Here is a 26,727-nt window from a genome sequence, read left to right on the forward strand (position 1 = left end):
TGACGAAGCAACTGCCAGTTGCGAAAGCTCGTAATTCTGTTTGTGTGTTTTGTTCATGTGCCTGTCTGCCGGCGCTTTCCCGCTTGGTAAGTCTTGGAATCTTTGTTTTTAATATATTTTTCTGATAGTAAGTAATATGTGTACAAAGTTTCATTAAAATCAGTCCAGTGGTTTAGGAGCAGATGTGGAACATACTCACATACACACATTTTTATAATATGAATGGATTTACTATCTCTGAATATTAATTTTACAGGATGGTGCACAAAAAATTGGCCTGGAGTACAGACTGCTCACCAATTACACACAAATTGTTGCACAACATGAGGAGGTGCAACAACAAATAGATAGACATGTACGAATTACATAATAAGCAAACAACAAATAAGTTCATGCAAGTGACGGCTTGAAAACAATAGATGACAATTGGTCAGTGACAATGAGCATTCTAGTACTCAAGATCACTTTTTCATGCACGACCCTGTATCTCTGAATTGCATTGTGTCTCGAGTTTTGGCTGGAGTCAGATAAGCACAAGCAGAAATGGTATGAGGACAGGATGAAATATGATGCTGTATGACTATAGGTGTAAAAAAATCACAAGCTGGAGTTCGACTGAGTTTGTGAGTACTGCATGGTATGACTACTATCTTGTCCACAAGGCTATAAAGGGGCATCATGTTCACCCACAATATTGGTTTACCATTGGAACACTGCAGTTTCTCTGAACCTGTCTGAACTAAAAACCCAGTGCCATCTGCTGGTGGCTAGACAGGTGGCAGGTATGCCATTATGTTGGATTCTATTATCCAGAAAGCACAAAAATTGTGATGAGGATGTGATAGCTGTTGCAAGCATGGTGAGTGATAAAATGTAGTATTTTCAGACAAGTTTGACTTCAACCTGCCTGACAATGCTATCTGAATATGTTTTAGATGCTATCACAATCATTATACTAGAAATAAGTATGATTTGTGTAGAGAAGTAAAATGTTTCACTTTAATCCAAAATGGAGTTCTTTATTCCAGCATACAGAACAGGTGGTCTTCCTGTCAACATCAAATCTAGTATTAATGATCTAATTAAATAAAAATACACCTAAAACAGAATCTTCTTGAATCTTTTTTTTATTTTTTACAGGTGTGATAAATAAAAATGTGTGTGAATTATTGTGTAAAACATTCTAAACAGATACCAAAATTCTGCATTGTCCGAGTGTGTATATGTACCTGTATGGCTCTATGCATGTAAGATAAATGCCACTGTCATTCCTGTTTAACTTTAAATGGAACAATTTTCTGTATGGAATAAATTGTTAAAATTCAATTTACACATTTACTGTAATTACTTGATACATTCTACATCACTGTGATTTAGTTAACTTAAGGCTATGTGGAACATGAAGTACTGTAGTAACTACATTAACTGATATTTTAGAAAACTTACAGTTAATAATATTTAGTCTGACCTCTCAATTTTTTGACGTCCTTCAGGCATTCTTCTTGCCACTGCCAAAGCAAGAGCCATTGCAACATCAGCTACAGCAGCATCTAAGACCTTTGGGGTGATTCCTATTTTAATTCCACGAGACTTCACTTCCTTCACGTCTATGTGATCATACCCAGCAGACATTGTTGCCACAACTTTCAGATTAGGACCTGAGGCACAAAGAACTTGTGAAAACTATTCAGTGAGTTAAAAAAAAACTCGAGAAACAATAGGGAAAAAAACAGAACAAACAGAGGGTTAAGACTCAGTGCTAGAAATACAGTGCATTTCAGTGATTTCATGCACAGGGTATTTATTATAATGTGTTGTGTATATTTTCACTGAACTTATCCTGAAATGCTATTTTTTAACTGCAGAAGATTAGAAACTGAGTGGCATTAGTAGTGATGATGCTAGCAGCCTATTGTTACAGAGTACAAATACACACAATTCTCTTTCTAAGTGTTTAGAAATCCCAGATTAACTACAAGATAACAATGGCCCAAACACACATTCTTATAGTTCCATATCATCTTCATTTCTGTTTCTCTGTCAAAAAGGACTGTTATTAGCTCTTTCATTCAACTAAAGAAACTCCTTATTTTTCTTTAAATCATTAGCAAAATGAGTAAATAAACAAATGGATTAGGTGACTTCTGTAGGGCTAAAGGATATTTACAGCATTTGTTCTGACATACTCTCGTGAGACAAAATATATCGGTGTCAAAAACTAAAGCAACAAATGGAAATTTTGCAAGTTTGCATTTATCTCGCAACAAAACAGTATGAACAGGTGATAGTAAAGCAGAAGAAAGTAAAGAATGTGAGAAATGGTAGACAAAAAATCCTTCATTTTTTCTGACTTAACGGATTTGCATACACATTCCGACAACTGGTTAATATGCTCAGTATGGAGTGTGACCACCTCTGGCAGCGATACAGGCCTGACAATGATAGGGAATGCTGTGAACAATGTCATCACTCTCATGTTGAGACAATAATGCCCGTTCTCCCTGCAAAGCTGCTCGCAACTCTTGGAGAGAGGTTGGTGGATGCTGACATGATGCAACCAGTCTCTCTAGTGCATCTCAGACATGCTCTATGAGATTCAAATTGAGAGAGTGAGTAAGTCACCCCATGTGTGCAATATCTTCCGTTTCCAAGAAAACATCAATCACCCATGCTGTATGAGGTCGAGTATTATCATCCGTCAGCATGAAGTTTAGGCCCACAGCACCTTGCAACAACTGCACATAAGGCCCCTAAGATCTCGTCATGATACCTGTCAGCAGTTAAACCTTGCTGATTCACCAGTACAATTTCATGATGGGGCGTTTGAGTGGTCAATATAATCCATGCCTACACCATTAGGGATCCTTCTCGATATGGTCTCTTTGCATAAAATTTTGGTCCCAAAATGATGTTCTACATTCCCACCAGATGTGAATATGTTGAGAATCACTCTCCAGATCAAACCATCTGTGAAAACAATATTAGCATACTGTTCAACTGTACAGGTGGTATGTTGACAACTTCACTCTATAGACATTCCCTTCTGTGAAGACGCATCAGAGGGACATGTACAGCAGGTCTCCAACAATAAAAGTCACTCTGCTGAAGCCTTCCTTACAATGTTTGCCTTGATATGACCTGTCCAGTGGATGATGCTGCCATGCGTAGTAAGGTGGTACAATCATGCCATTACAGGCAAACAATGGTCCTCTCTTTCCAATGACACACATGTTGGCCCTGCCCTGATCTTCGGGATACAGTTTTGGTCTCTAAAAACTGTTGCCACATCTGAGAAACAACAGAACAATTCACATTAAGCCATCAGGCCATTTCAGTTTGTGACTGGTCTTGCACCCATTCTTCCTGTGGCCGTCCACTGCAGAGTCTGGTAGGTGTCTTCACTGTGCCACACTGTACTGTCTGTGACTGTGCACACAATGATTGTGCATGTGGGACTACCTGGCAAACACTACCCCATCTGATAGGTGCCTTGACATCATCACTGGCATGCTCATTGACCAGAATGCCATCTTCCAAGCAGAACACAATCATATGGACATCTGTTGATAATTTATGCAATTATATTATTTATTAGACACAAGATGGGGAAATAGCAGTTTGTTGCTTTAATTTTGCACACTAGTGTATTGCGAGCACTGCCTGCTTCATGACGGAATGCTGCCTAGGCATGCTGCAGACATGTAACAGAGTAGGTGAAGTATGTAAGTGGGGAATCATTCTAGCGATAATATGGTCTGCAAAAACAAATGGCAGACTGTTATGGCCCATCACCTGGGAACAAGCATCTCATAAATGGTGAAGCTGATCAACTACTTGCTTGCTACTGTTGTGAGCATCTATCAAAAGTGGTTGAAGAATGCTGAAACCACAAATAGACGACAAGGTGTTGGGCATCCATATCTCATCACAGTATGTGTGGGTTGGAGGCTTGCCTGCTGTGTGAAGCAGGACAGGCAGCAATCTGTGGCAGATCTGACAATAGAGTACTATGCTAATATAGATACAGGTGTTACAATGCACACTATTCAGCACATATTGTTAAATATGGGGTTCCTCAGCAGACAACCTCTAAGTGTTTCTGTGTTGAACCAAAAACATCATCAATTATGTTTCTGTGGACATGGGATCATCAAACTTGGAGTGTGAATCAATGGAAACATGTCAACTGGAGGGGAAAATTGTATTTCTTGTTACACCAGGTTGATGACCTGTCCATATACTCCAACATACCATCAATGCAGGCCAGTGAGGACAGTATTATGCTGTGGGAAACATTTACCTAGATATCCACAGGACCTGTGATAGTATTATAAGGCACCATGACAGCAATGGACTATGTGAACACTATTGCATGCTACCTGCATCCCTTCATGCCTGACATATTCCATGACAGTGATGACATCGTCAAGCAGCATAACTACACATGTCAGAAAGCCAGAAATGTGGTACAGTGATCTGAGAACATGATAGCAAAATCAAATTGATGTCTTGGCCACCAATGTTGCCTGATCTGAACCCAATGGAATGCATTTGGGAAGCTGTTGAGCAGCGGCTCCCACAAACCACCGGCCATTAATTTGATGAAATTGTGTGACCCACGCATGGACATCCGATGCCACATACCCCCTTAAATGCATTGTAACATTCCTGCTTATATATATGATGTAAATTATATCATTTCACACACTGCAATGTACTCCAAATATAAAAGTTATGTGTAAGTGAGGTTCAGATCACTGTAACTAACTAAATGTCATACAAACATTGAGATGCACATGTACACCAACTCTTGGTGGCCTGCCTTGCTCGTCAACTCCCCCACTGATTGCTGCCTGACACCAAGGCTCTTGAAGCTTTGTACTTTGCCACCTCCACAGATCTACGTTGCTAGAATCCAGTTGCCTTAGCCTGTTCTGGGGCACAAACTGAAGACTTTCATGTCCTGCACCACTGGGGCCTGATGCATCCTGCTGTAACAGTCCAACTTCTTGTATGGAGTTCAGAGCAGTTGATGGCCCTGCCATCTTCTCTGTGCCAACAACAGATGCCTGTCTAGCCTGAGCCTGAAGTAGCCTGGTCACTTGAGACATCCGATGACACAGCAGCAGTAGCGGCTACTACTGGCTAGGCCAGTGCACAGAGGTCAACACACTGGGAAACAACAAAGCAGCATATCTGTTGTACTCAACAGGAATCACTGATAATAGCACAAAAACTGAGTGAATGTAAATAATAATCAATAAAAGGTGTATGTATCCGCAAGCTGCTTTCTTCTACTGCATCCTCATCCATTTCCAAAGAGAATCACTCACTCAAACTATGCCAGTCTGACACATATTATGGTATTTTTAACAATTAATATTACAATATGTAAGTTATCATTAAAAATAATTTAATTTAAGTGCCTCCAATAACAGAGCCCCTGATGCTTTAACTTTTAACATTTAACATTTTCATTTACTACCAGTTGATAATTTGGAAAAAAAATAATAATTCAATGTTGCACTTTTTCACATACTCCTTTTCAAAATTTGCAAGTCTTAAGTCGAACTTGATAACAGTGAATGGTACAAATATTTAATCACAGTCTTTAACTTTCATCATCAAGGAAAGCAACATTGGACTGGGAATAGTACTATGTGAAATTTATTTGGGATAATACATTTACAAATGTCTTTGTTCAAATACAGACTCTTTACATCAATACACCACCACTCTCAACTTGGCCTTCACTGGACATAACTATCCTACCAGCCTAGTCCAAAGACAGATTTACCAGACCATCGTATCCAGTTCTGGTACTGCTTATCCCCCACCCCACAAAAAAAAAAAAAAACAACAACAACAACAACAAACCTTAGGAATACGCCTCTTGAAACTCAGTACTGTCCTGGTATCTAATGTATTAATCAGCTACTTTCATAAGGCTATGGTTTTCTAAAACCATGGCCTGAAATGAGGTCCATTCTGTCTCACATTTTGCCCACCACATTTAGAGCAGCTTTTCATCCCCACTCCCAAACCCCAATCTCCCGCAATATCCTGTTCAGACCCTATGCTCCTTCTGCTCCCAATTCTCTATCCTGTGGCCCCTATCCCTGTGACCATTCCCTACAGTAAGACTTGCCCTAGGCACCCTCATACCACTATCTAAAACCAGCCCTGTAACTGGTGTAACACATGCTATCGGAGGGATAGCCACATGTGAAATGACACATCATGTACCAGATGTTACGTAGACACCGTTCACTCTTCTACATTGGTATGACTACTACCAAATTTTCGTTTAGGATGAATGGGAATAGACAGAAGGTGCATAAACACAACACACAATATACCATTGCAGAACATGCTCTGCAACATAAAGTCATGAACTTGGTGTCTATTTCTTGACACTGCCATCTGGATTCTCCCCCTAACACCAGTTTCTCAGAACTTTGCAGGTGGGAAATGGTCTTACAACATTTCCTCAGTTCTTGTCACTTGCCTGGCCTTAATTTATGTTAATTTCTTCAGTATCATCATTTCCCCTTGGTAACTGTTCCTTTCTTCACCTCCTTTTGGTTTTCTATCTCTCTTACTTTTTGACCTGTCTCACCTCCACCACATATAATTCACTTAGCTTTCTGTTCTTACTAACTCTTGCACAATGTTTTGTCATTAATCTCTGTCTTGCTTATTATCCTGTCTTTCACCTTTATGGCTTCAGGTTTTCAAATCTCATCTTGGTGGAGTCCCCAACAATCTTTCCTTCTGCTCTCGTCTGGTAAGTTTCCTCTGACCCAGGATTCTTGGCGACTTTTCCATAACTCTCCCCATTTTCTAAAGCTCACCAGTCCTTTTCCTTCATCCCTCTTCTTTCTCCTTCAACCCTTCTGCCAGAAGAAAAAGCTACTGGCTCCAAAAACTTGGACCTTTCCTTAACTTTTAAAAGTGTTTCCTCCTGCCACCGCTTGGCGAGTATATTTTTTATCTATTGAATTGTATTATACAACACTTAGAGTTCTATATATTATTATTAACATGATTAAGAAAACAGACTTATAACAACATTTACAACTATATGAGACTCCAGATCCAGAGTTTAGCTTTACAATATATTGACATTCTTGACATAGACATAATATTGGAAAAATATATTAAAAACAAAGATTCCAAGACTTACCAAGCGGGAAAGTGCCGGCAGACAGGCACATGAACAAAACACACAAACACACACACAGAATTACGAGCTTTCGCAACTGGCAGTTGCTTCGTCAGGAAAGAGGGAAGGAGAGGGAAAAATGAAAGGATGTGGGTTTTAAGGGAGAGGGTAAGGAGTCATTCCAATCCCGGGAGCGGAAAGACTTCCCTTAGGGGAAAAAAAGGACAGGTGTACACTCGCACACACACACACACACACACACACACACACACACACACACACACACACACACACACACACACACATATATCCATCCGCACATACACAGACACAAGCAGACATATTTAAAGGCCTTTAAATATGTCTGCTTGTGTCTGTGTATGTGCGGATGGATATATGTGTGTGTGTGTGTGTGTGTGTGTGTGTGTGTGTGTGTGTGCGAGTGTACACCTGTCCTTTTTTTCCCCTAAGGGAAGTCTTTCCGCTCCCGGGATTGGAATGACTCCTTACCCTCTCCCTTAAAACCCACATCCTTTCATTTTTCCCTCTCCTTCCCTCTTTCCTGACGAAGCAACTGCCAGTTGCGAAAGCTCGTAATTCTGTGTGTGTGTTTGTGAGTTTTGTTCATGTGCCTGTCTGCCGGCGCTTTCCCGCTTGGTAAGTCTTGGAATCTTTGTTTTTAATATATTTTTCCCATGTGGAAGTTTCTTTCTGTTTTATTTACATCAACATAATATTGGAAGAAATACATACCCAGTATGAAAATTAACAAAATATTTTTCTAAAATAATTCAGTGAAAATAATTCTAGTTAACATTTTAATTACACAATTACATTTAGAATGAATTTTTTACAGAAAAGGATCAAACGCTGCACAGTTTATTATGTTTAATATAAATTTCTAAGCTGGTCTCAGCTTATCATGTTATGCTATCAAACATATGAAAGTGCAGTTTTATATAAAATAAAGATATCATGCCACCCAAAGGATGTTTTTTAAGTATAAAGACAGCTGTGGGCTATTAAAATTAAAAATGGAAAAGTCAACAGTAATTACAAAACATTAGTCCTATTTGCTATCTATGGACTGAGTTGTATCTCATTTCTTGTATTGATCACTTCCTCATTTTACGCAAAATATGCTGTTCCAATTCATACTGATGATCAGTCAACTGAAGTTTTTTTTTGTATGAAAGAACAGTTTTGCCATTAAAAAAAAATTGAAATACTTGTATACCATTGATGTATATCAGTTGTGTATATCATTTTCTCAATCGGCAAATCTTTGTTTGTTATATTAGATTACCAATGACTTGTTGAACACATGCAATGCAGAAACTCTGCTGTATTGCACTCAAATGATGGACAAACATTACCAAGCAAGTGGTCATAATGTTTTGGACCATTAGTGTATATAATAGAATCATCTTATCAGTAAAATGTATCATAATCCCTCTAATATGCCTTTAAGTAGCAAAATTAACCTTAAATTCAAGAAGTTACATATGTTGTTCTGCATTACAGTATTAAGTTAATATGCCTTTATTAATGTATAATAATTTCAAATACACTATTAAACTGAAGACTGTTTATTTGAATGGTAATATTAACAATGTTCTAGGTGTATTTTCTATGAACACGCGCTCGCAGTGACCAATAATTCACATTAATCTGTTACTTATATTTTTTAAAGTTTTGTTGTCTTAAGAAAGATGAAATATTAAAAATAAGTTAAAAATTTACCCTTCCAGTATCTAACTGTTTACATCATATAATACTCTCTATAACTACATAAATAATTAACTTTTGCCTCCAACCACCCAAGCCCATATGATAAAGTAAGTAAACAGTATCTGAATTGCGTAAAGAGGAAAATAGCTTTTATGTACATAACACCACATTTATTTTCAGGCATTTAAAACCAAAAACGGATGTCAAATGTATAGAATAATGTCATATGAACTATCATTCATGTAAGTATTTGCTTCATATAGAAGCAGGCTAATGTAGCTATTTTTATTCATTCATATATTATTATATCTATCCATTTAACATCAGCAGAAACTTAAAATAGACATAAAGATTAACTTTGGTAATTACCTGCTTTATCAAGAAGTTCCTTGTCAATCTTTACTTTGGAAAACCAAAACAAAGCATCTACACCTTCTATTTTACTCAGTAGTTGTTCTCTACTAGGATTTCGCACACCAGGGCAGAAAATTGTATCACATCTGAAATGGAAAAAAAAAATAAAAAATAAAATAAATAGCAGTAGCTGTAATGAAAGAAAACAAACACAGAAACTGTTGAGATACTATGTGTGACTGAACTACAAGAAGAGCAAAAGGGGAGAGAAGGAATCTGGAACACAAATGGAGCACATGGGATGGAAATTGATAATTTAACTCTTTTGTCACATATGAAAAAAACTAAGGAAGTAAAGAAACTACTGGTAACTGAAATAATTATGATAAAACTATGCAAAATGAGGAGAGAGATAACTGTAGCAAGCAATGAAAATAAATATTGAAATTTTGTTTCAACACTTTTATACTTATATCATGACAATACATATAATTTCCTGATCACACCTTTGTGCTTGTCCTGCTGGCTATTGTGTACGCATGGACCTATGTCCAGGGGAAAGAAGCTTCTGTCTGGCCAGTCTTCCCTTAATCCTGCTAAGTGGGTGGTGGTCTGAGCTGACTATGCTGTTTTCAAGAGTGTATCTTTCCACTATTTCTTATAAATAAACTTGAAAAGCGCTGGCTGAAAGCAACTCTTGACAAAAGAGTTCTAGTAGTGCAAGCAGGAAATGGCCAATTGAAATTATTTCATGTTACTCCTGGAGGTGTTGGGCAGAAATGCCTGAATGTAAACTAATTTTGTGACTGGCATGAAGCATATGAAATGGGCAGTCAGCCATGGGCATTCACAAGGGTAGAACAGGAGTCATGAGCCGTGTGGGGTGAAGTTGAGGTTTTAAAAGAGTTACTTGTATGAAGTCAAGAGTGAGTGATCCTCAAGTGATCAATAATGTTGTTATTCTGTTTGAGAAAACTGAAAGAGTTGGCAGCTACCTTGCAGGCGTCAGATGGGGCAAAGAGATTCATACTCAAGCAAGCACGCAAGTGTCTATAAAGTTAAAATATTGTAGAGTGAAAGAATTTCTCAGCAACTCATGGATAAGGACTACTTTCTTCAATGGAGACAACAGAACTGTATACACATATAAACATAATTAGCATACTGTAATAATTGAATGGCTATAGGAAATCTAGTTTGTTGTCTGCTGTATGAACATTAAACAGTCCCTGTGAGGAACCAATAGCCAATAGTGCCATTCCTTGGCTCTACTGCTTTATTATGCAGATGCCACAGGGTAGTCCTAACAAAAATTTTCTTATACAATAAATGAAACCACAAAGCTGTTATACTTTGTAAGATATCAGACTAGTTTACAACCCAATTCTTATTTTTAATGTACAACGAGATACATAAGTCGCTTGTAGAGAATGTTGTGTAATAACTGTTAACTTCACTTATTCATAATTTGAATCTTCTACCAGTTTGCCAAATGTAATTAGCCTTAAGAAACACAGTGATTTTTGTCAAGTTGTTGTTATTCTATAAAAAATTGCTTTTGTAGAACATTTTGGGAGATAACATGATAGCCTTAACTTAACTGAAAACTATGTATGGTCTGTTCATGAAAAATCTATCTGTAATAACTTGTTCAGTATTTGTTCAAGATTTAGTGAGAATGTTAGTATCAAAAATACATCTGGTGTGGTTGTTTGTGTAAAATATTTCATTATATTTTGTACTGAGAATGTATTTCTACTGAAATTCTGTTTATGTAAAACATGTTACTACATTTTGTACAGCTAAATCTGTGCTTGGACTTTTGAAGATTCACAACTTTTAATTATAAGTTTCATTTTTGACAATGCTTTGTTTAGTATCTCTCCCAGTGGACATCCCAATGGAGGCAAATGAACTGGCATGAGTACAGAGGAATAGTTCAGGAACTTGCCATGGAGGGCATATGCATCCTGTTTTGTGGGCTGACAGCTAACATCAGTGTTTGCTTCTGAGCTGCAGTAAGCACAGCAAGCCAGTGCTCCTGTGGAATTAGAGTGCAGCAGGTCTAGCCTAGTGGTTCTGCTAAGAGTAGTCATGTGCTACCTTTACACACCCATGTGCTGAGTCATTGTCATGCACACATCTCCATGGGTATAGGCACTTCACTTCCTGTAGTTCAATTCGCACAATGAGTTACTCCCATTCACAGGGTTTTGTTTTCTGGTTGTGACCGAGTCACCTTCAGTCATAAGCACTGTACCAACCCTGTTTAGTAGTGGGGTTGTCATGATTTCTGCAGATACTTAACTTTGCAAATTAGTAATCATTGTAACTTATTTATGGCATGGCAGTGATGCCCACCAAGTAAGTGTGTAATAAGTATTGGTTTGGTTGCAGTTGGAGATATGTAAAAGCTAGTTTTGAACTCCTCATTGGAGTTGTTGTGGTTTAAAAGTATTAAAAAACAAAGAATGTATGCAGTTTTATTTTTATATGGTATTACTGGATGCAATAAATGGAGGGTCTAGTGTAAATAGTGTTTGGTTTATTAAATAGCCAATACAACCCTGGGCCTCATCATTTGGCAACCAAAGGTAAGTATTTCAAAATTTATTTTACTTTATTTTACTATTCAATGTTCTTGTCTCTTGGTAATGTTCACTGGCAATTTGTTCCAATTACATCACCTACAGTTTTCAAAGTCAATTTACATTAATTATTATATTTCTTTCATAAATTACTGAATGGGGGCTTTTAGTCAGGATACTCTTAGTAAGTTTAACAACTTGACACTAAAACTTTATCTGAAATTTTGCAGTACCTTTGGATGGAAATATGAAAATTAAAATTGTGATGGTATTGATGAAAGTTTCATGAAGATGTAAATGGAAGTAAAAACTGGACATGGACTTGGAACAAAAGAAAGTGGCACTACTTTCAGACCAAACCTGGAGATCAGACCTTGAAAGAGATGGTTACGAACTTTTATTTTATTTATGAGTGGTGAAAAAACATAGCATGTTTTTATGATTTCTATCTACTAGTAAACTTAAAAATCTAAAAAATGGATAGCGAACTGGGACTAAGAACAGTGGAAAAAGTCAACAGTGATTTAATTGAAAAGAAAATGGACATATTCTTGTGGAGATGATAAAATGGACAGACTATCTAGATAATAAAATCGAGGAAGTGCAAAATAAAGTATCAGAATTGAACAAAAAGTTACAAGATGATTTTGTAGTACACCAGGTAATAAAATTGACAAAATACATAATAACAGAGATGCATAATGGATTGGGTAAACAAGTTACAGAATCATTCTGAGAAGTAAAAGGTGGTCTAAGTAATAAGTTAACAGAAAACAGTTTTCAATTTGCTGAGGTCAAATCAGGTATACGTGAATTGTTAGTTATCATCGAATCAGTGGTGAGCAAGTGAATTATGACTGACAAGGTGAACAAAGTGTTGTGGTGACTGCCAAAAATGCTAATGTACTTCATGTAATTAATAATGATAACATAACTATTGCAAGTAATGACTATATATAAGTTGATATTTTGAGTGAAAGAGTTGATGTTAATTACAATTTAAAATGTTTTATGGCCCCAAAAACATGTCTAGGCCTGGAAAATGGATGATCTTCCAACAGTAAGTGATGTTAAATTTGCACAGATTAAGTTGGAAATCTGTAAAATAACACATACTGGTAAATCAGGGCTGAGACAACCACAGAAGGTGGATATGCTAGTCATTGAGAGTTACAATGTTAGGTGCTTAATGAAGACCCTCAGGGAAACAGCAGCAAGGCAGGAAAGAAAGCCAATGTGCACACAGACAATAACCAGTAGATGTGATGTGCAAGGACACACAAACAAGTGCCTACACTTTCAGAAAAACTGAACAGTTTATTCAAGAGAAGGAGCTTCACAAACTGAGCAAGACAATAATGCATTGGCCCATCTCTGGCCCTTACACAAGCCATTACAAAGCTTGTTACTGATTGATAGAGTTGTTGGCTATCCTCCTGTGTGATACCATGCCAAATTCTGTCTAACACACACATTACATTGTCAAAATTCTGAGCTAGTTCGAGGGCACTGCCCACAATGTTCCAAACGTCCTCAGTTGGGGAGAGATCCGGAGACCTTGCAACCCAAGGCAGGGTTTGACAAGAAGTAGAGACTCTTGCCTTGTGTAGGTGGGCACTGTCTCCCTGAAATTCAAGCCCATGATGATTTGGCATGAAGGGCAACAAAATGGGGTGAAGGATGGATAAGGGTGTGCACACTGTGTGGATGCAGGAAGAGTTAGTCCCAGGTGATACAGTTCACGCACTTCCAGTAGAGCTCCAGTCTACTAACAGAGCAGATACCAGCAGCTGCAGGAGCAGCACATTGCCGGCTGTACACAATTTGTATACATCATTTAGTTTGGTGGCATCCTAATTTACTTCTGACCAGCTTAGTGTTTACTAATTCACTCTTAAGTTTTTTGCATAAATTTTAGTGCATGGAGCAACATTTGGGTAGCTTCCTTCCGCCAGAAGTGGCATGCCATGTGAATCTGTTTAAATCTTTTGTTAGTACACAATGTATAGTTCAGATGAGTGCTTATAGTTTGCATACTTATTTCCTGCAGTAGCTTTTATGTAAAAAAATGTTTCTAGTAAATACTAACCGTTGATACATCCATTTTCAATAGAGAAATTTATTTATGTTTTCACTTATTATCCTCATTTATATTTTGTGTACATGCCAATCACAGCAATTCCACTATCAGGTAACTTTCTGCTTTGCAGTGGTCTGTTTGTAATTTATCATTACTCCTGACTGCTTTGTTTGTATTTTTTAAGATCTTATTCAGTTTTTTATACAGTACTCATGGATAGGGACTGTTTCTGTTGGAGAATTGGCTGCTGTCCATGAACATCTGGAAGCTGCATTGGTCTTGGTCGACAGGCTTCTGGCTACTGCTTAAATCTTCGGTGACATTGGGATGGCAGTGATGAGACTGTGCCACTTTTTATGCCATTGGAATCCCCCGATGATCTGGTTGTCACTGTGTCTTCTGATATGCAATGTCTGACCATTCATATTCAATCGAGAGTGAGTAGCAGTCAGTGATGGGTTTGCACATCACTGGGTGAAAGGTGAAAGAGAGAATGTGCCACATGGTTGGCTCCTTACATTTTAGCAACAGGTACGAGATTCTACCAAGTGTCGATAATACTTTCGAGCCAATGTGCGATGCCCCTCTTGTTGGGCCAGTGGCCGATTTTCCTGCCCAGTCCAGACAAGTGAAGAAGGTGGATATGCTAGTCATTGAGAGTTACAATGTTAGGTGCTTAAGGAAGACCCTCCGGGAAATAGCAGCAGGGCAGGAAAGAAAGGCAATGTGCACTCTATGTGTCTGCCTGTGGGTCTTGTCCAAAATGAGAAGGAGGCCCTGCCAATAACTATCAAGTGGACTGTGTGCAACTGTAAATAGTGGCACCTGTTGGCACAAATGATGCCTGCAGCTTGGGTTCTGAGTCCACCCTCAGTTCATTTCAGCAGATGGCTGATTTGGTCAAGGCAACTAGCATCACACACATGGTACAGGCTAAGCTCAGTATCTGTGCCATCGGACCCAGAGTCCATGGCATTCCTCTGGTTTGGAGCACAGTGGAAGGTGTAAACTAAAGGCTCAGATGATTCTGCAATGGTATCAGATGCACATTCCTCAGCCTCTGCTTTTGGATGGAGAATTGTACGTCAGGCACAAACTACAAACAGGAAGTGGCTACTAGGGTAGTAGAGTATGTGTGGCATGCACATGGGTTTTTTAGTTAGAGTAGCATCCCCCCCCCCCCCCACCTCCACCCACTCTGTGATCAGAGACAAACGGCCTGCCAAAATCAAAGATACATCAGCCACAATGTCCTCAGATAATGCTCTTCCTCACAGATAGGATGTAGAAAAGATTAATATGATAATATATTCTGAGGTTTTCCCAGCATGCAGAAGTCTTGAAAATTTCTCAGGTATTCAGCAGGGTAGCGTCGTCAAAGACACGATATTTCAGCAAGCAGACTTCTTGGTGTCTGATTGATCTCTGATGGATGCCGACTTTATATAATCTCCACCCCTCTCCTGCAGCCTCCGTCTTGGTGCTTCTGAGCGGTCTGCGGCTGGTGGATGGGGGAAGGGCGGCGCTGGGTGGTGGGGGAAGCGCAGCGCCCCGCGACAGATCATGGCCACAGTCCTTCCGTGTCGACAGCCGCTTGGTTACAATGCCTCTTCTTCTTCTTCTTCTTCTTCTTCTTCTTCTTCTTCTTCTTCAGGTGTCCTGACAGGAACAGATTTCCATGTAGACTGCTGTTGTGTTTTAATCATACTTCAAGCTGGATCCCAGGCTTTGCTTAGCTGAAAACCACTGTGTTTATTTATTAATTCATCATGCAGCCGGATCTCCACTGCCTCTCTGAGAAGACAACACCAGAAAGGGTTCAATTGCTGTAACACCTTTGTCCCATCGTAGTTCATGTCATACCCATGTGAGATGCAGTTCTCTGCCACGGCGGACTTTGTCAGCTGTGCGTTGTCTGTGTGACGTTTATGTTCACTACATCTCTCCTGTACTGTACGGATGGTCTGGCCTATATACATTTTCCTGTACTGGCAAGAGATGCTGTAAATTCTCGATTTCCGGAGTCCTAAGATGGAGTAGCGATGGGCTGTCCGCTATCACCCGTAGTGGCTAATATGTTTATGGAGGTTTTTGAAGAGGCAACTCTCGAGTCGGCAGCCTATAAGCCCTCTTGCTTTTTTCGATATGTAGACAATCCATTCGTAATCTGGCTGCATGGACGACACCACATCCAAGACTTTCTACAGCATCTGAACTTGCTGCACCAGAATATCAAGTTCACAATGGATTTCTGGATGTGCTCATCAAGTGAAAACCAGATGGCACACTAGGACACAGCGTCTACCGTAATCTCTGACTGTGACAGCCTAGTGGCTGAATTGCAGCACTTGCAGGCTGTGTTTTGCAGGAATGGTTACAACAACCGGCGGATAAAACGCGTCCTAAGACTGAAGAAGCTGAGGCCACAGCCTTCCAAGGACGAAGACAAACAAGCTGCGACAGCAATCATACCATACGTTGGGAACACATCGGCAAAGATCGGCAGAATACTATAAAATATAATGTCAAGTGCGTGTTTCACCCCCCCCCCCCCCCCCCACATCCAAAACGAAAACATTATTAGGATCAGTAAAGGATGACTTAGTACTCCACAAACCGGGAGTTTACAACATCCCTTGCCAGTGCGAGAAAATGTACATAGGCCAGACAATCGGATGCTACAGGAGAGATGTAGTGAACATTAACGCCACACAGACAACGCACAGCTGACCAAGTCCACTGTGGCAGAGCACTGCATCCCACATTGCATCTGACATTGTGAAGCAGACAGTTATACTACTGAAGGATACCACTGCTCGCAGGGAAGACGTCAAGCATGAAGGGATGTAGGTGGCCTGCAAAAATTTGCAATTACTGCCACAGGTCCCATGGATGCCCAGGTGACTGTTCCCAATAGCATAAAGCTGCCCTCAGCTGTCCTGCATCTATGGCACAGAGCATGTTTCAAAGAGCTATTCACCTTGGTGATGGTATATTCGGACATGACCATTGACGTGACATAACAAGAAACATGATTTATCTGATTGTGTGATACTCTTTATTTCATCTACAGGCCAACCTCAATGATCCTGAGGATGATGATGATTGGTTTGAGGGGCACTCAACTGCATGGTTATCGTGACTGTACACATTCCCAATTTGAACACAGTCCAATCTCGCAACTTTTCATGAATGATGATGGGATGATGAGGACAACACAAACACCCAGTCCCCTGGCAGAAAAAAAATCCCTAACCTGGCCAGGAATCAAACCCAGGACCCCATGATCGAGAGGTAGCAATGCTAACCACTAGACCACGAGCTGTGGACACAATGATCCTATGCCCATTCATATTTTAACTGCTGATATCCTGGCTCAACATGTGAACACAAAGGAGTCATCTGCTCCTTGTTCAATAAAGTGTGCTGAACAATGTGCTGTGAAACACTTGTGCCTTCATCAGAAATGTACTCTGTCATATAGCTACCTACCTTGCTTTACAGAGTGGGCAAGCCTCTAACCTCCATGTTCTTTGATGAGATGTGCACATCTAACACCTTGTTGCCCACTCAAGGTTTCACAATCTTTACACCAATTTCCATAGATGGAGATCCTTGTTCCCAGGGACCAGGCCATAATAATCCAACTTTTGTCACACACACTTTTGTCTGGAGATTTCCCCATTTGCAGCCTATATTGTCACTAGATGATTCCCTCTGCCTCCACTCTACTTTTATACTTTCCTTGCTGCAGCATGTGGCGGCAACATTCAGTCTCATGGTGGTCAGTGGTTATAATGTTTTGGCAACAGTATTCAGATTCAGATTCTTTATAGGTCATTCAGCATTATTACATGCAATAGACTTCGTCAGTTCACTTAACCTATTAATTTTCCAAAATAAATTTTTACATATTTAAGTTGATATTGGGCATTTCTAAAAATTCTTCTATTGAATAGAATGGGTTAGTTGACAACAAGTTATGAACATTGTCTTTAAATAATTTGTCAGGCTTGATTGACCCATTTTTAGACAAATTGTTATATATTTTAATTGCCATATACTTACGACTACTGTTAGTTTTAGCTAATCTATTTTGTGGCAACAGCAGAGAAGTACAGGTTCTTGTATAGTAGTCATGCCTTTGATTTGTTACATTTAAATTAAGTAATTCAGCAAGTATGTAGTTAACACTGTCAAGAATATATAAATTAATTCAATATTTAATGAACAATGGTTTACAATGTGTTCTATTATCTACCTTAGCCATTACTCTGATTGCTTTCTTCTGGATCACCATAATTTCATTTATTTTTCTGCTGTTTCCCCAGAGTATTAACCCATAGCTTAAAACAGATTGAAAAAAGGCAAAGTATGCTGTCCTTATGCATTCAAATGTCACACAACATATCAGTCTCTTCAACAAGTATATAACTCTTGACAACCTAACCACTATGTGATCAACATGAGAGTTCCAATTTAGACTGTTGTCAAGTACGACACCTAAAAACCTTGCCTTTTGTTTTTCTATTTTTGTAGTCTTTGATAGACTGAACCACATATTGTGGGTCTTTTCCTCATTTAATAGCAGACCATTGGCATTAAACCATGATGTTGCATTTTCTTTTGCCAATTTCATATCACTTACAAGGTTATCAAGTACGTGGTTTATAGATAGAAAAGTTGTGTCATCTGCATACATATATGTCTTTACATCTATATTTCCTGGTAAGTCATTTATGTGTACAAGGAAAATAAGTGGTCCCAATTTAGATCCCTGTGGCACTCAGTGTTGAACCTCGAGTATGTTTGACGGATGACTTCCTGAACTCACCATCTGTTTCCTTTTATTGAGGTATGATTTGGTAAGTTTTAAACTTTTATCACATATTCCTTAGTACTCAAGTTTAGAGAGCAAAAGTGAATGGTCAACACAGTCAAAAGCTTTGCTCAGATCACATAAGGTTACCCGAGTGTGCGCATGATCCTCAAATGCTGCTAGAATGTCTCTGACTAAGAGCTCTATGGCATGCATAGCTGACCTTCCTTTTCTGTAACCAAACTGTGATTCACTTAACATACCATTCCCAAAATGACACCACCTCCCCGTCAATGTACAACTTAATAACAATAGTAGTCTACCATTTATCTATGGACAAAGAAAACCTGACACAGATTCTGACACTACATTCAGTTTTCCACAAAAGAGTGACTGTAGTTGACTCAGCAGAATGGAGAAATACTATACTGCAAGTGCATCCATCGGTACTATTGATAAAATACGGTTTTCTGTAGCAAATGAGAGTGGAGGCAGGGTTGGGAGGGGTAAAACACAAAATTTCAAGGTTCAAAAGACGTTCTCTTCAGGATTTGAGAGCTTCTCAAATTCTTATAGTTGCAACACTTTGCAGCCATAGAGCTACAAATTCTACAGTTCACTTGACATGCTTGTGCAATAATGAGTAAAACTGTGATGACAAGGACCATATTTTGTCAGTTTTAGGATGTTAAGAGTCATTTTAATGGGTAATTTGAGAGTTGTTTTGGGAGATTTTCCAAATTTATCCGATCAGATGTTCACTTTGTATTGCATTCTACCCACAGAACTAAAAAAAAAAAAAATCTAACTTTAAAAGTACACATTGTTCCATTTTAATTATGACAGTTGTTGTTGTATGTGCAAAATGGTTCTTTATTATAGAAAAAAAATCAATATTTCATGCTCTTTCATGTTTTACATAAATTTATATACCTACATCTTCATCTTTACTCAGCAAATCACTTTCTCTTCCATTCACGGATTGAGCATGTAAAGAGTGAATGTTTCTACACAGCTATAAATAATGAATGTAATGTGCATGATCTCTATGGGACAGTTACATAGGAAGCTGAACATTCTTAGTTCCTGCACCGAGTTGGAATTTTCCAAGCATTTTCTTGAGAGCTGTATGGCATCTTGCATCAAATTATGACATTGAAGATATTTCAACATATCTGTCCACTCCCTCAGCAGTCATACAAGCATCTGATCATTTGTGCCACCCTTCTCCTATTGATAGTATTGCCAAAGCAGATAAAAATGCCTGACACACTGAAGAATGTAAATAATTTTTTAAATATATTAATAGCTTGGAAAGAGAATGCTCAGTTTGCATTAGGTACTTCAAGATGGCTGTGGATATGTCTGGTCCGAGCTGCTGGAGATGACAATCGTGTGTCTGGGGTGTGCTTGCTTGTGTGAACAAATGTATGTGTGTGTGTTTCTCTCTTTCTTTTTCTTTTCCTTTTTCTGATGAAGGCTGCGGCTGGACACTAACTTGTAAGTGTCTTTTAATTGTGCCTCTCTACAACTTAATGTCTCATCGTTACAGTAAGCAGCAATCTATCTTTTCCTTACATTGATATTCCAATCTGGAGTTTTGATTGCTACACTATTTTTATATTTGCACTTAAACAAAGGTTTTAGCAATATTAGATGTGCAGGAAACAGAAAAGACTTGTGATGAGAAAATGTAATTGTAAAATTTACATTCTTCATTTTTAAGATTTTTATCAAAGGCAACAGCCTTGAAATAGGTTGTATTGCTACATACGCATCTACGTCGTTCCTTAAAACTAGATATTTAGTTGCAAATAAATACTGTCAGTCACTGGATTAAAAGAGTTACTTTAAGTCCACTTACAGGCTCCGTTATCCTCTCTTTTTTCACAAAGCTCATCAAAGTGCTTCTCTATTTCTTTAATTCACTTGTTAAGACAATTTATATTCAATGGCCCATGTTCCACAGACACTGAAACTCTCAAAAAGAAGTTAGACATAATTATAACTCTTTGATGCTAGCAGTTTCTGACAGAAACCAAGAGAGTTGTTGCAGTGGTAAGACACTGGTCTTACAATCAGGAGGACAGAGATTCAAATCATTGTCTGCCCATCCAGACTGAGATTTTCTACAATTCAAACAGGCTGAGCTGAGACTGGAGAAGTCGTGTAGCCCTTGAACTGCAAGTACTCTAACTTTATTCATGCAGTATTTGAAAATGAGAACACTTAGTCACTTGCAACAAACTTTACACTTAATTTCAAACCTTTACACATTTTTTCCTCACTAACATCCCTTCACAAAAGCTAAGCACTTACTATACTTTCGAAGTTCATGCAGTAAAACTGCCACACCAGGCATAGCATTTTAATCACTTCTTTACTAGTAACTTTATGACACATTTTGCAGAGGGGACACACACACACACACACACACACACACACACATATATATATATATATATATATATATATATATATATATATATATATATATATATATATATATATACACAGACATGCTGTTGTTGTTGTTGTGGTCTTCAGTCCTGAGACTGGTTTGATGCAGGTCTTCATGCTACTCTATCCTGTGCAAGCTTCTTCATCTCCCAGTACCTACTGCAACCTACATCCTTCTGTATCAGTTTAGTGTATTCATCTCTTGGTCTCCCAATACAATTTTTACCCTCCACGCTGCCCTCCAATAATAAATTGGTGATCCCTTGATGCCTCAGAACATGTCCTACCAACCCATCCCTTCTTCTAGTCAAGTTGTGCCACAAACTTCTCTGCTCCCCAATCCTATTCAATACCTCCTCATTAGTTATATGATCTACCCATCTAATCTTCAGCATTCTTCTGTAGCACCACATTTCAAAAGCTTCTATTCTCTTCTTGTCCAAACTAGTTATTGTCCATGTTTCACTCCCATACATAGCTACACACCATACAAATACTTTCAGAAATGACTTCCTGACACTTAAATCTATACGCGATGTTAACAAATTTCTCTTTTTCAGAAATGCTTTCCTTGCCATTGCTAGTCTACATTTTATATCCTCTCTACTTCGACCATCATCAGTTATTTTGCTCCCCAAATAGCAAAACTCCTTTACTACTTTCAGTGTCTCATTTCCTAATCTAATTCCCTCAGCATCACCCGACTTAATTCGACTACATTCCATTATCCTCGTTTGGCTATCCATTGCTAACTGCTCTTCCAAGTCCTTTGCTGTCTCTGACAGAATTACAATGTCATCGGCGAACCTCAAAGTTTTTATTTCTTTCCCATGGATTTTAATACCTACTCTGTATTTTTCTTTTGTTTCCTTCACTGCTTGCTCAATATACAGATTGAATAAGATTGGGGAGAGGCTATAACCCTGTCGCACTCCCTTCCCAACAACTGCTTCCCTTTCATGTCCTTCGACTCTTATAACCGCCATCTGGTTTCTGTACAAATTGTAAATAGCCTTTCGCTCCCTGTATTTTACCCCTGCCACCTCCAGAATTTCAAAGAGAATGTTCCAGTCAACATTGTCAAAAGCTTTCTCTAAGTCTACAAATACTAGAAATGTAGGTTTGCCTTTCCTTAATCTAGCTTCTAAGATAAGTCGTAGGGTCAGTATTGCCTCACGTGTTCCGATATTTCTACGGAATCCAAACTGATCTTCCCCGAGGTCGGCTTCTACTAGTTTTTCCATCCGTCTGTAAAGAATTTGCATTAGTATCTTGCAGCTATGACTTATTAAACTGATAGTTCGGTAATTTTCACATCTGTCCACACCTGCTTTCTTTGGGATTGGAATTATTATATTCTTCTTGAAGTCTGAGGGTATTTTGCCTGTCTCATACATCTTGCTCACCAGATGGTAGAGTTTTGTCAGGAGTGGCTCTCCCAAGGCTGTCAGTAGTTCTAATGGAATGTTGTCTACTCCCGGGGCCTTGTTTCAACTCAGGTCTTTCATTCCTCTGTCAAACTCTTCACGCAGTATCATTATCTTCCATTTCATCTTCATCTACATCCTCTTCCATTTCCATAATATTGTCCTCGAGTACATCGCCCTTGTATAAACCCTCTATATACTCCTTCCACCTTTCTGCTTTCCCTTCTTTGCTTAGAACTGGGTTTCCATCTGAGCTCTTGATATTCATACAAGGGGCTCTCTTTTCTCCAAAGGTCTCTTTAATTTTCCTGTAGGCAGTATCTATCTTACTCCTAGTGAGATAAGCCTCTACATCCTTACATTTGTCCTCTAGCCATCCCTGCTTAGCCATTTTGCACTTCCTGTTGATCTCATTTTTGATACGTTTGTATTCCTCTTTGCCCCCTTCATTTACTGCATTTTTATATTTTCTCCTTTCATCAATTAAATTCAATATTTCTTCTGTTACCCAAGGATTTCTACTAGCCCTCATCGTTTTACCTACTTGATCCTCTGCTGCCTTCACTACTTCATCCCTCAAAGCTACCCATTCTCCTTCTACTGTATTTCTTTCTCCCATTCTTGTCAATTGTTCCCTTATGCTCTCCCTGAAACTCTGTACAACCTCTGGTTTAGTCAGTTTATCCAGGTCCCATCTCCTTAAATTACCACCTTTTCGTAGTTTCTTCAGTTTTAATATACAGTTCATAACCAATAGATTGTGATCAGAGTCCACATCTGCCCCTGGAAATGTCTTACAATTTAAAACCTGGTTCCTAAATCTGTCTTACCATTATATAATCTATCTGAAACCTGTCAGTATCTCCAGGCTTCTTCCATGTATTCAACCTTCTTTTATGATTCTTGAACCAAGTGTTAGCTATGATTAAGTTGTGCTCTGTACAAAATTCTACCAGACGGCTTCCTCTTTCATTTCTTACCCCCAATCCATATTCATCTACTATGTTTCCTTCTCTCCCTTTTCCTACACTCGAATTCCAGTCAACCATGACTATTAAATTTTCGGCTCCCTTCACTATCTGAATAATTTCTTTTATTTCATTATACATTTCTTCAATTTCTTCATCATCTGCAGAACTTGTTGGCATGTAAACTTGTACTACTGTAGTAGGTGTGGGCTTCGTATCTATCTTGGCCACAATAATGCGTTCACTATGCTGTTTGTAGTAGCTTACCCACATTCCTATTTTCCTATTCATTATTAAGCCTACTCCTGCATTACCCTTATTTGATTTTGTGTTTATAACCCTGTATTCACCTGACCAGAAGTCTTGTTCCTCCTGCCACCGAACTTCGCTAATTCCCACTACATCTAATTTTAACCTATCCATTTCCCTTTTTAAATTTTCTAACCTACCTGCCCGATTAAGGGATCTGACATTCCACGCTCCGATCCGTAGAACGCCAGTTCTTTCTCCTGATAACGACATCCTCCGGAGTAGTCCCCACCCGGAGATCCGAATGGGGGACTATTTTACCTCCGGAATATTTTACCCAAGAGGATGCCATCATCATTTAACCAAACAGTAAAGCTGCATGCCCTCGGGAAAAATTACGGCTGTAGTTTCTCCTTGCTTTCAGCCATTCGCAGTACCAGCACAGCGAGGCCGTTTTGGTTAGTGTTACAAGGCCAGATCAGTCAATAATCCAGACTGTTGCCCCTGCAACTACTGAAAAGGCTGCTGCCCCTTTTCAGGAACCACACGTTTGTCTGGCCTCTCAACAGATACCACCCCCCCCCCCCCCCCTCGTTGTGGTTGCACCTACGGTACGGCTATCTGTATCGCTGAGGCACGCAAGCCTCCCCACCAAGGGCAAGGTCCATGGTTCATGGGGGGAGACATAAGCAGACATATGATTGTGTGTGTGTGTGTGTGTGTGTGTGTGTGTGTGTGTGTGTGAGAGAGAGAGAGAGAGAGAGAGAGAGAGAGAGAGAGAGAGAGAGAGAGAGAGAGAGTATACCTGTCCTTTTTTTTTCCCCCTAAGGTAAGTCTTTCCACTACCGGGAATGGAATGACTCCTTACCCTCTCTCTTAAAACCCACATCCTTTCATCTTTCCCTCTTTCCTGATGAAGCAACCGTGTGTTGCGAAAGCTTGAATTTTGTGTGTGCGTTTGTAAATATATCATTGTAAAGTACATAGTTCAGAAGATAAGACACCATAAACACTGAGATACATGAAAAACTGCCACATCATGCATGACATTTTAATTTATTACTTCTTTGCTACTGATTTTATTCCCAACATATTTCACATACAGTATCAACATATGCCTCAAACAAAAGATACAAAATATTTGGGTCAATAATTCCTAGAGAAATTTTGTGTAACAAAGAGCTGTTAAAGGGACTACTATTACTCTTCAAGGGCACTGGCTGGCCTTACTAAACAACCACAATGGACTTAATTTTGGTGTGCACAACAGAGGGGTAACACCACTGTTGTTTTGTCTTCCGATTAAATCAAATCTAAAGCAAACTACCATCCCAGATGTGTTCCAATAGTTTCAGATCAGGCAAATTTGGTGGCCTTAAGCCACTATGGCACAAGTTTGAATCTGTGACAAGCAGTTCCTTCTGCAAGATGCCTTTGCCATCGGGGAAGACACTGAAGCACAAAGGGATGCATGTGGTCCACAATAATGTCAATGTTGTCCTCAGCAGTCACAGTGCCTTCGATTACTATCACAGGCCTCATGGAAGCCTACGTGAATGTCAGTCATAGCACAAAAATGCCCACCCCATCCCCTCACCCCAGCCTGAATCTGTGGCACGGTGCATTTTGAACAGCTGTTTGCCTGGATGATGGGGTATCTTTAGATTACCATCGATAAGCTTAAACAAGAAAAGTGATTCATACAATCAGGTTACTTTTCCATTGATCTATGGTTAATCTCTATGGTTGATCTCATGCCCTCTGCAATCGTTATTGACGATGTTGTTGCAGTGTACCACGGGAATTCGAGTACTGGACAAAATCCAAAGGTGAAAAGTCTAGAGTACTTTTCACACTTTCTGTATATTTCTCAGTATCAAATTATAACATAACACAAAGCTAGGGAATGTTTGCAGTGTACAAATGATTACAAGTAGCAGAATGTACAGAAACAAAACTGATTGTTTACAACCTTAAAACTGTCCAAGGGCCCTGGAAGAATTGTGCATTTCATTACTGAAGGGTAAAAAATAAGGAAGAGTAGCACTTAGTGCATTGTCAAGTTAATTAGAGATTAAATGCATGTCAAGATTTGTCACGGAATTACAAAAATCTTGCTGTTTTCTTCCATTTTTTTCAGTTTTTTGTTTGGGGAACTATCCTGGTATTTAGCCTAAGTAGCTTTCGAGAAACCACAGAAAACATAACTTAGGATACTAGGGAAAGGGATTTAAACACACCGCCACCTCATTCCTCTATAACTTTAACCATAATGTGAGTTCATATTTTCATTTTTGAACAGAAATACCTCTGAAGAACCACATGAAGTACCTGTTCACTTGATTGTAATACTCAACAAGTTGCTCTCAGGGGGCTGTTGGGAAACACTTGCAGTTGGACAGATACAGGCAGGGGTGCCTGCAGGGTGTCGTGTCAATAGGGGCAAAACATTTTCTTTAAAGCCTACACACTGATCACCCAGAATATTATGACCACCTGCCTAAAGCTATGATTAGATGTGGCACAACTTGACTAGAAGAAGGGATCAGTTGGTAGGACATGTTCTGAGACATCGAGGGATCACCAATTTAGTACTGGAGGGCATTGTGGAGGGTAAAAATCGTAGAGGGAGACCAAGAGATGAATACACTAAACAGATTCAGAAGGATGTAGGTTGCAGTAGGTACAGGGAGATGAAGAAGCTTGCACAGGATAGAGTAGCATGGAGACTGCATCAAACCAGTTTAAGGACTGAAGACCACAACAACAACAACACCTAATAGCTGGTCTATCCAGCTTTGGGACACATAACAGCAGCAACACGTCATGTCATGGAAGCAACGAGGCTTTGGACCATCACTGGAGGGAGTTGGCACCACATCTGCC

The 26,727-nt window shown here is 39.1% G+C and overlaps 1 protein-coding gene across 1 annotated transcript in view; it reads right to left on the reverse strand.

Moving 5' to 3' along the window:
* Positions 1 to 26,727, reverse strand: part of LOC126329315 (glyoxylate reductase/hydroxypyruvate reductase-like) — an 88,273-nt gene that overhangs the window by 34,684 nt on the left and 26,862 nt on the right. The window contains exons 2-3 of the mRNA XM_049996145.1: positions 9,266 to 9,396; positions 1,469 to 1,658 (exon numbers count right to left, since the gene is read on the reverse strand). Of these exons, the coding sequence (XP_049852102.1) occupies positions 1,469 to 1,658; positions 9,266 to 9,396 (321 nt within the window). The remainder of the gene's footprint in view (positions 1 to 1,468; positions 1,659 to 9,265; positions 9,397 to 26,727) is intronic.

This window comes from Schistocerca gregaria, chromosome 2, assembly GCF_023897955.1.
Source record: "Schistocerca gregaria isolate iqSchGreg1 chromosome 2, iqSchGreg1.2, whole genome shotgun sequence".
NCBI lineage: Eukaryota > Metazoa > Arthropoda > Insecta > Orthoptera > Acrididae > Schistocerca > Schistocerca gregaria.